We start from the raw sequence: 11,649 nt of genomic DNA on the forward strand, positions 1-11,649 counted from the left end.
TTGCCAGGGAGATGACACTAGTGACAATACAGACTTGTGTTGGTGTATTGTTTTAGATTAGTACCAATGATATGTTCCAGTTATTTTGTCCAGCCCCTATGATACAAAAACATAGTTTGATTTAAATGACTCCGTGGATGATTGACAGGCGCTTTAAAGTTTTCCACCCACTTTTTTGGCCAATCAGAGCACAGGGGCGGGACTGAACGTTAATCTTTACAAAATGGCGACTGTTGTTGTTTTGCCGCAGGGTCAGTGAATAATCCGTTTTTCCTCTCAATTATTTTCTGCACTAATTTGCAGAAGCAGCCCTTAAAACACCCAGGCGTCCCAAGGGTGGCTGTGTGTGGACTGAAATGAAAGGTAAAGAGCGGTCGCCGATTAAAAAACGCTCCCGGGCCTTGGACGATATTCGAGACCGGGGAGGATGCCATCCGACCAGCAAGAAAATGGGGGCTCTTTCCGTCTCCAGTGGGAGTAATAATGGAAATAGCTCGACCAAAAGCGACGGAGGCTCGACGAGAAGGAGTTTGCTCGGTGAGAAAAGAGACAGAGATTTCGACAGTCACAGCCGGGCTGGAAATAACCATAGCTGTCAGTCTGCCGCCGCCAGCTCCGTCGGTAAAAACCACAACCTGAGCCTGACGCTGGATTTAGCCGCACCGAGGAGCGCCTCACGGGGGGAGCAGCAGCGTGTTCAGCCGCCCAGCGCCGAGAGTGAGTACAAAACACTCAAAATAAGCGACCTCGGCACCCAACTGAGCGATGAAGACATAGAGGATGGACTGTTTCATGAATTTAAGAAGTTTGGAGATGTGAGTGTCAAGATCAGCCGCAGCAACGACGAGCGGATTGCGTTCGTGAATTTCAGGAAGCCGGAGGACGCCAGAGCTGCGAAGCACGCCAGAGGCAGGCTGGTGCTCTACGACCGGCCGCTCAAAATCGAGACCGTGTACATTAACAGGAGGAGAAGCCGCTCCCCTGTTGAGAGAGACGTGTATGGTGCAGCTCAAAGCCATAGACATTTGCAGAGACCCCTCTCGCCTACCGGGCTTGGATACAGAGACTATCGGCTACAGCAGCTGGCCTTAGGACGGCTCCCCCCTCCCCCGCCGCCCCCTCTGCCCAGAGAACTGGATCGGGACAGGGAGTTTGCCCTGTTTGAAGCCAGGGCACGCCCAGCTTTCATTGCAGAGAGACCTGCTTTTCGAGAGGAGGATTTTATATCTCCGGAAGATGACCAAAGAGCCAACAGGACGTTGTTTTTAGGCAACCTGGACATAACTGTTACAGAGGCGGACCTGAGGAGAGCATTTGACAGGTTTGGAGTCATAACAGAAGTGGACATTAAGAGACCCACACGGGGACAAACCAGCACATATGGATTTCTGAAATTTGAGAATCTTGACATGGCTCACCGTGCTAAGCTTAGCATGTCTGGGAAAATAGTGGGCCGCAACCCCATAAAAATAGGTTATGGGAAAGCAACTCCCACCACACGCCTGTGGGTGGGTGGACTCGGACCCTGGGTCCCCTTAGCTGCACTGGCAAGGGAGTTTGATCGCTTTGGTACTATAAGGACCATTGACTACAGAAAGGGGGACACATGGGCGTATATACAATATGAAAGTTTGGATGCTGCACAAGCAGCATGCACACACATGCGGGGCTTCCCTCTGGGAGGTCCAGAACGAAGACTTAGAGTGGACTTTGCTGATGCTGAGCATCGTTACCAGCAGCAGTTCTTGCAGCCTCTCCCCATACCGCCGTTTGACATGGTGGCTGAGTCATTTGTCCACCGTGCCACACCTGAACCTCTGAGGGTCAGGGAACGGACTCCACCGCCGCTTCACTTCAGGGAAAGAGAGCTCTTTCCTGGAACTGAATGGCCCAATCCTGCTATTCGTGAGCGGGTGCGTGCCTCACCCTTTGAACCTCTGGAGCACTTGGAACGCGAGCGGCGGGCACGGGAGCCCTGGTCTTTGGAACGAGAGCTGCAGGGACGAGAGCCTGCTCGTAAGCGGCGCGTAATGGAGGACGGACGCCATCTAGATCACTCCCCTGATAGCACAGAGAGGACAGTAAGACGCAGACGTGTCTCTCCAGATGGCAGTCCTGGAGGTAGCAGCAGAGATGGAGGGCGCTTCAGTGACTCAGAACGCCCTCTGCGGGGCGAGAGACCCTCCCCAGCACGAGAGCGTCACAGCAGCCTTGAACGAGGTGGGACTGAACGGAGACTCAAAAGCCAGTCTCTCTCTGACAAGGCACCCTCGAGCAGCAGCATTTCAGCAGTGGGAGAGCGTAAGCGTAAAGCAGGTGATGGTAGCAAAGGGCCGGCCAAGAGAGAGCGCTCTGAGAGCAGTTCCAAGGGAGCCCAGCAGTCCAAGTTGGACGGCACCAAACTCAGTTTGGCCTGGCAAGGTATGCTGCTGCTGAAGAACAGCAACTTCCCGGCCAACATGCACCTGCTGGAGGGCGACCACAACGTAGCCAGCGACCTGCTTGTTGACGGCACAACGGGGAGACAGGTGAGCGAGCTAAAGATCACCCAGCGCCTCCGCCTGGACCAGCCCAAGCTTGACGAGGTCTCCCGGCGCATCAAAGTGGCGGGCCCCGGCGGCTACGCCATCCTGCTGGCAGTTCCTGGGACCACAGAGGATACATCTTCGTCTGACCCTGCAGCCTCAACTCAGCGGCCGCTTCGCAACTTGGTGTCCTACCTCAACCAAAAACAAGCAGCTGGAGTCATCAGCCTGCCTGTGGGAGGGAGCAGAGATAAAGACAACACAGGGGTTCTTCATGCTTTCCCTCCTTGTGATTTCTCCCAGCAGTTCCTAGATTCCTCTGCTAAAGCTCTGGCTAAAAGTGAAGAGGACTATTTGGTCATGATTGTGGTTCGTGGAGCATCTTAAAAATCAGAACACACTAAGTTCAAATGGTGTAAAAAAAAAAAAAAAAGAAATCTGCTGTATGTCAGTAACTATTGCATGCTGTGTGTTCTGCATTATGGGGTACACTAGTATGGTTCTTGAGTGTTTGTATGTTGCCATGTAATCCACTAAAATGACAAATGGTGCCCTCCTACAAAACTAAAAAGGGTGTGTGTTTTTGAAATCTTTTTTTAAAGGGTATATTAACGGCTCACAAAGTCATAAAGCGACAGTAATTCCTTCAGAATACTGTAAAACAGTTAAATATGAGGAGCATTTTAGGAATAAACTTCTGTGCCGTGTCAGAAGAGACAGCTTTTTTTGGTTAATTTTCAGGTTTATAATATTAACTGTCCAACTCTATTACAGAGAAAAGAACTAGAAACTTTAGAAATATAAGGAATGGGCACAATAACATCTCCACTGCAATTAAACAGCAAATAATGACCTTTATAAATGATGATAGTGCTGAGCCCACATCTCTCTGACAGTGTTAACAAAAGCTGAACATTACAAGCCTTTCAAAAGGTCATGTTTGTTTTTTTAGGCTATTATATTGTGTTGCATTGCTGAGGTGTTGTTATTGTGTCTACCACATGTACCGGTATATACAAGAGGGGAGTTAGAAGACACTCTTTCCAAAGCTTTGAATTACATTGCAATAATATTTCTGCTATAATCACTTTTTAATGGATGGATATAAAGGTGAGCATGACATCTTTTGAATTTTAAGTTTTCTGGAAACGGTGTAGTGAATGAATTGGTACTGCGGTTAAAAATCTAATCTCTTAGGCGAACGAGCCCTGCTGGTAACATTTTTTAAGGTCAAAACATGTTGCACAGCACACTCTATTTAACAAACACCCTGATGATGGTGAGATAAGTGTTGTGTACCGGAGATGAGTTGTGTGGCATGTTTTAATCTTGATAGACTTGCATTGAGACTCATACTGGCCTGGACCTCACTGTGTGTGCAATCTCTAAGTTTAAAAAAAACATTTTGAAGGTCAACATTTGAAAAGTGTCTGGATAACAGCTCATACATTTCAGATATGTTGTGAATTCTGTTTAAAAATGGTGTTCACGATCATGGTTTTGATTTGAGTGTTTTTATTTTATTTTATCAGTGTTCCTCAGTACTGGAGCGCCAAATTGCAAAACAAGACAATGAACTCAGTGTATGTCCACTGGTAAATCTAAATTTGTCCTGTCAACTTTATGTGGAATGCTGAATACTAACAGATGTGAGATCTTTGCCCAGGGAACAGCCCATAACACATTACGCATAGCATAGTAAACCAGATACTAACATGTTTTTCATATTTTTTACTTCACATCTTTTTTTTGTGCATCCCTGCCTTTAGAAATGGTTGTGTAATGTGATCTATGAAAAACTACAGTAGAAATGGATAAAAAGCTTAGAGAAGTTTGCGTTGATATTTGACAGTCTGTTTCATTTTTTGTTGTTCTGAAACCAGTAGGTCTTGAAAGAATAATAATAATATAATAATGATGATAATTCAGTAAAACAAAAAAACCTGATATTTGTTCAGTAAGTAGGTCTGTGTAATTTTAAAGTTTTAGTACTTTAACAGTTAATGTTTGAATTTAAAGTTTAAAGGTCTAAATTTGACTATTTTACTCATGCCTGCCAATGTGTTCCCAAGGCCTACTTACTGAATTTTATTGATGCCATTGTATGTTTGTCATGCAATAGTAACCCATCCCGAATTATTATTATTTGCTAAGTTTGGTTTAATATGTATTGAAAGCATTAATATGTGGGAGAATTGTTATACATGTGAACATCACACCCACTGCAACGTTGGACTCCTGAGGAGACGAGAGCAGAGCTCCAAATGCTCTGCGGAGAAGGCAACCTAGTGTTTGTGAGTCCTCTCTGATGAGGCAGCTTTTAAGTTGTGTAGCCCATCTGCACCTGTGATGACTTCTGTTTTTAATGGAAAATTGAGCAATGTACACTTTGATGTCATGGGAAAGGAAAATCCATAGAGCCCGTGCGAAGCTGTTCACATACCTGCAAGTGCATTTGGGCACTTAATGTGACCGATTATCAATAAATTGTTCATTTGAAGGGAAACATGTTTCTTCGATGGAAGTGAATTGAAGAAACAAGCTGCCATGCCTTATTGTGTTTCGAAGGAGTTGTCACTTCACTTGAAATTTTGTTTCTGCACACGAAAAGGGAGACAATTTGCAGTTTGTTAGCACCAGTGAAGAGAGACCCCCTCCCCTCTGTTTCGTGTGAGGATCACTGTTTGCATACAGGCCTGTTCTGACCTCCTAAGTTGCCCATCATTAATTACTCCCCCATGATCCCCTGTTATACCCTCAACTGTTCCTGTTGGCATGTGATCACCTGAGCAGCATCGAGGAGCCTCTGCTGCCTCCTGTTTGCAGCCAGTTTGCAGTGTGAAACGCAGTGGCAGATGCAGACAGCGGTGCAGTTTCGGGAGGCGAGGGCCGGAGCAAACAACAGCACGTGCCGGTATCCTGTTGTCTTCTCCTGGTCATTACTCTAAAGCTTTCATGTGCATTGTTCCTGGTTCTGAATAGGAGCTGAGGGAATCTCATCACCGGCCGTCACACACTCCGCTCGGGAGATTGTGGGTGACACCTCTCTGAAATTTCCATAGCATCCACAGTTCAAGCTGTCTCAATGCAGAGGCCAAGCTGAACCACTGGGCTGATTTGTCTTTATCACACTTTGCCCAGTTATGATTTGATTTGACTTAATGTTTGGCTCAGGGAAGAGGATTGGCCCAAACCTCAGCTAGGAATATTGTTTTGCCCCCGTCTTTGTGTTTTGCGTCGGTGTGTCCTCCTCTAATTGAACCCTCACCGTGGAGACGAGTGAAGACGTGTGTTTGCTGTGCTGAAGCTGTGTTCCACCATCATCTGAGGTCCGCTGCAGCATGGAAGTGAATTATGAACAGGCCAGATTGTTTGCCCTTTTTGACACCACTGGAAGGAATCCACACTGCGGACCCCTCCCCTCCCCCAAATTCTTCTAGGAGACCTGTTTATTTTGCCAGCAGCCTTTTATAAATTTAAGGCCACTTAACACAGGAAAGATATTTTTCCATTTCCTATTACCATCCATCTTAGTCATATTAGCATGAAAACAAATGCTGTGTTCTGTGCTGAGAAGGACCCCTTACTTCACTAGAGAAACATTGCCATCTTGAGGACCACGGAGCACAGTCACCTGCCAGACACATCACACTCATGCACACCAGACACCCGGAGCAGAACTGGTATCACTGTACACCTGCTGTTTAGAAACGCCACAGTGGTGAGTAAGGAGAACATGTGCTGCCTGCCAGGTCTGTATCGATGGCTTAGGCAGCAGTGGTAAGTATAAAGTGTCAACACCATGTGTTTTTACAATAACAAATGCAAAATGGCACACTCCAGTTTTCAGCCAAAGTCATTACTGAGTTTAATTCCACTGATGGCAATTTGCACAAATCCCAATGTAAGATAATTTACTGCCCACAAAAGTGCGCCTTTGGTCTCCAGCAACAAAATGTATAATAATCCCACTCCAATAGTGAACATTCTCATATCTAAATTTATAGATGTATTTTTTGATAATATGCTTATGCAGAGGCTTTTGTTAAAATTAGGCACACACACACACATATGTTGTGAAACTGCAGTTATGTAAAAGGCTGAAGTACTTAGAAAAGACTAAAGATTAAAATTAGGTGAGTTTTTACAGTTAGGCCACTGCAGCTGGTTAAACCCGCCTGAATAAGATAAGTTTAGCAACACACTGCACATTTGGTGGTTTTTGCAGCCTCACACAAGATATAAATTCCTTTTAACTAAAATTATGTCACTGATAGCAAGAATAGCCAGAAAGTACAGGCACATCTAATATGTGGTCTGTAAGAAAAGGCCCAGTTTGTTTCACGGCTGACCGCTTCAAGTGACTCTTCTTTTACAAGCCTGAAATTCATTTATATTGAACACAGTAAGCCATTTTTAATCATAGATAATTAATCCTGCTATAAGAGACCCTTCTTAGATTATTTCTCATTAATGCCTCAAGCATTTCTATCATCATGCAAAGTGATGTCGTCCAGGGAAAATGTAATTCAAAGACAATATAATAACATAAAAGCCTCCTGGTTCCAAATTGTGTTTCACATTAGGTGATGATGATGACAGACTACAGATGGTAACCTCCGGTTAATTAAATGTGATTGTGTGGTTTAAAGAAGGCCTTGTTGTAGATTCTGTATATCCATCACATGCCACTAATTGGCAACCAAAATGTAGCGTGTGAAAACAGCAAATGAGTGGCCACGTCACCGTTTAATCTGGCAGCTAGCACCTGACTGACATCAGCACGCTTTATACTCTGCTTCCAGCATCGTCAAGCTGTACGAGCAGCTGCATATGACCATATTAGTCAAACAATTGATTTTAATGTAGAGACATGCAACTTTTCAATTTATTAATGAGGCCCGACTCATCGAAAACTACGGGAGCAGCCATGTGATGCTGAGTTAAAGCAGAGATTTACATTTTAAGACACAGAAAAATTATTACTGTAGTCACTGATTTACAGTCTGCATTCTGTGTGTAGGTCAGAATTTGTCTTGATAAACAGTGTCAAGGAAACCATGATATAACAATGAATTTTAAAATTTAACACATTTGAAAAGTTAAATTGACTTACTATGACATCAATTTGCCTAATTATACAGAAACTAAAATAATTCATGAAGTTCATTTTTAAGATTCTCACTACTCCAGTCACCAGTTTTCAAATTAGGACTGTTGCCTATAATCTTTCATAAAGGTTGCTGTATTATAATTTTGTGCCATCAGTGTTAATAAGACAAATGGTTATCTACTTCAGGTGGACAATATGGCATTGTACAACCTCAGTTCATCACACATATTGTAGTACATAAGCTATAAAAAAATAAGCTATACAGTAAGATATAAAAATACACATTTGACACTTGAATTCATGCTGATTTAAGTGCAAATCAATTGGATGTATTTTAACATTGATCAGCATTTTCATTTCTAGAGTTAATTTGCACTTACAGGCACTTTTCTGCTTGCACATTAAACATATTCAACGCTGTCAAGACTAAAACGTGTTTATGTTTCCTTTATAGACTTCCACTGGACAGCAGCTGGCGCGTCACTTTGTTTTCAGGCCAATAAATACGCCATCAGGTGTCGTCTGCTGTGAGTAACCTGTTTGCTTTGATCAACAGTCCATTGGCAATCTATAATTACATTAGATATAAGCAGTATTTGTCAGGTCTAAACCTCCAAGATGAAAGTTATATTCATATTCACATCAGTATGTTCAAATGATGTGTAAATAAAATATTTTGAAAATGTTGCAGCTTGTGAGTGTTTGTTTTTTAAGATTGAAGTGGGTGTGTGTATTTCTCTGAATTTTCTGAATCACACAAAAACAGATTGAGTCACACGTCAGTTTATTACAGCTGACAGCGCACTGTTACAAGGCTTAAAAATGAACTCTAAGGTCTTGGAACAAGATATCTATGATTGGTTAAGCATATTTTACTAAACTCGATCAGTTAACAAATCCATGAGCCAGAGTAGTGACAAAACAGTGCTTCTCCCATAAATGCATTTGCTTCAACAAAAATATAGGATCAAACAGAACTTTTCAATTGAGTTTGAAACTTAACCAAGAGGGACAAAAAAGTTATTTCAATACATTGCTTAAACATTCATTCAAATACCCAAATTCCTAACAAGTAAAATAAAATCTACCAAACCAAAACCAAAATCTACTTTTAAAGCATCAAATACTTCTCATAAAAGATTTATGGTACAAAATATTCAGTGGCTCTCAGTTGCAGAAGCATACTGGTGGTGAATGCAACTCGTGAGACCAAAAGAGCTTTTGTGCATGACTGTCATTATTGAAACAATACAAAGAGCCTTGCTCAGTATTGTGAAAGTGAGTTGAGGGGGAATAATTTGGTACTAATTGAGACAGCATTCTTTGATTAGAAGCCTTCCTCTGCCACAAGAGGGCAGCGCAACAAAACATGTCCATCACTGAATGTTGAGCTGTCCTTGGAGAAGACTGTGTAAAGGATGGTCATAGTGGTTTAAGTTATATACACTGTCCAAACTAGTAATAAGCTTCAAGTTGTAGGTAGGTTTCTAATGTGTCTTTGGCTGACATCACAGGAAGTTAGTAAAAGATACAACACAGTACCTTGTAAGGCAAACAGCGGTGAAAAACAAGAAATACACCGAAAACACAACTTCTACTGCATAAAAAATAAGATTCAACAAGCAATAAGACTCCCATATATAAACACAATGTAAATCTAAGTTGCATTGCCATTAATTGGCTGCCTGCAGGCACTGTGAAGGCTGGGCAACTTTTTTGTACCAGTCCAGTTAGGGCGCCATTGGATGTTCATTTAAAAGGAGCAACATCAGCAAAACATCTTTGTAACACAGTTGGTCAGCGAGTTACAGACATAAGGTTGACAATATGCACTTAATCACACACAGATATTCACAGTTCAGCAGAGCTCTTCATCTGCTACTGTGATCAAAACATTTAGGAAACATACTTAAACCTCGACCCATCAGGCCTTTTCCTTTCAGGAGCTGGTATCTTGACTGCAGTTAAAATGTGTGCAAGTGAGCCATTAAGTGAGCCATTAATCAAAGGAAGATATCTGGGTGTACTTGCAAAAAACAGCCCACAAGTGATAAAGTTGGCGTTAACATTTGCATGTTAAACTGTTTAAATGTTACTGAACCACAAAAGGAGAATGGCAGTTTCTGGTGTGTTGTAGGTATTTAAAAAGGTTATAACTGAAGTTTAAATTTAATATCGATTAAAAAAAAAGGAAAGAGAAATTAGACCGTTTCTGAGGAAAATTTAACTGTGCACGCTTACACTTACATTGCAGGTGCCAACACTGTAAACGGGTAAATTGTGAATTTGCCTATCAAATGTTATGTGGAAGTTGGAGTTTAAAGGTCGTTCACATTTTTTCAAGTCTGTTTTAAGTCAGAGGCTCTAATGAAAACTGAAACAGATTCTTCCTACAAACATTCCTGTTAGACAATCTCTTTGTGATGCACTTACAATGTAAGTGATGGCAGACAAAATCCATAGTCTTTCTATGCAAAACATGTATTTAAAAGTTCATCTGAAGCTAATATGAAGCTATAGTTGTTCAAATGATTCAAACAAGTAGATATCTTTGAATGTCACAGTCCTTTTAGTGCCAAAGTCCCTCTTTTTGTTACTATACTTCCACCACGGCTCAACAGGGGAACACTGTCCAAGGAAAAATCACTGTGTGGATACACTGGGGATTTTAGCACATTTGAAGGGGTCATTTTAATAGCGAGTATGAACAGGAGGAATGATAACAGCAAAGAAAACCTCTCAGTGCTCATATGGACACCTGACTGTTGTTTTAAAACAGACTTGACAAATTATGAAACTACACTTTAAGCTGAAGGAGTTTGAGTCAGGTGAAGATAAATCACAGAGAACGTTTGAACTGTCAGTTTAGTTTGAGTAGTGAGAAGTCTGAAAGCAGGTCAGTTCAGTTGAGGTGAGTCAGTAGGAAAACAGCTCAAAGCGTTATTGACTTGTAGACACTGAAAGCAGTTAAAATGTCAGTTGAAGAGCTGAAAGCAGCTGGAATGTCCTTTGAAATTTCAACTTAAGTGGAAATGTTCAGTTCAAGCATGTATCAGTTGGTATGTGAGCACTGTCACTGAAAGTAGATACTGTCAGTTGTCTCTGTCAGTTGACATGTATAAGATTTAAAAAGGTTACCAGTGAAAAGAGACAAAGGGTCAGTCTTTGTGCAGGTGCTAAAAACAGCATAAATTTCAGTTGAAGACCATGAAATTTCCCACTGCCATTGAATGTTCCAGCCAACGACATCAGTGTGGTCAGCAGCACAATAAACTCACACTGTAAATTTTGAAAAGCTTTGAAAAAACAAAAGCATAAAACTTGAGCCGCAGTTGCAGGAAAACATAAAGGTATGAAAATGAGGAACTAATGCGATAAAGTAAAGGGGATGGGGACAGGTCTGAAGTTTAAATGTAGTATAGATGAAAGTATGAATGAGTATAAAGGAGAAGAGGAGCTGAAAATGTTCCACTCATAAATAAACATTCATTTCTGTGGGACAACAAGTTGAATGCTTTTTAAAAGTTTTTTTTTTCTTTTTAAATATATCCACGTGAGCTACATGTACTGAGGTTTGATTGATGTGTTTATGTGAAAGTATGTTGAAGTAGTTGAGGGACGTAAAAACATCCAGAATATTAATTAAGACATAAATATAAGTGTCAAAATATCAGTGTGCATTGCTGAAATTGAGCACACCTACAGTAAATGCTACTAATACATGCCATACATTCTACCCCTGTGCCTATAATAATGCTGTCAGGATAAGAGATACATTTTTTTTCTCTGTTTAACTACTGAAGCAGCTTTTTTTTTTAAACTTTTTTGTTTTTGTTTTGTTTGTCATTTTTTGGCTTCATAGAGCAGATTACACATTGTGTCATAGAAGCGATTAAGTAGTTGCTCATTATGTTATCTATCTGGCAGTCACAGGTCAGAGGAAATGTCATGCAGCATAATCACAACTTGGCCCAAAGTGCATATGTGTGAGTACAGGTTTACTGATATAGG

General features: G+C 41.7%; 1 protein-coding gene across 1 annotated transcript in view; it reads left to right on the forward strand.

Annotated features, from left to right (window-relative positions):
- The first annotated feature begins 241 nt into the window (after positions 1 to 241).
- rbm15 (RNA binding motif protein 15) overlaps positions 242 to 11,649 on the forward strand; it is a 214,785-nt gene continuing 203,377 nt past the window's right edge. Inside the window, exon 1 of the mRNA XM_053318238.1 lies at positions 242 to 3,254. Within this exon, the coding sequence (XP_053174213.1) occupies positions 357 to 2,912 (2,556 nt within the window). The 5' untranslated portion in view covers positions 242 to 356 and the 3' untranslated portion in view covers positions 2,913 to 3,254. The remainder of the gene's footprint in view (positions 3,255 to 11,649) is intronic.

The sequence above is a fragment of the Scomber japonicus genome, chromosome 4 (genome assembly GCF_027409825.1).
Source record: "Scomber japonicus isolate fScoJap1 chromosome 4, fScoJap1.pri, whole genome shotgun sequence".
NCBI classification, from domain to species: Eukaryota; Metazoa; Chordata; class Actinopteri; order Scombriformes; family Scombridae; genus Scomber; species Scomber japonicus.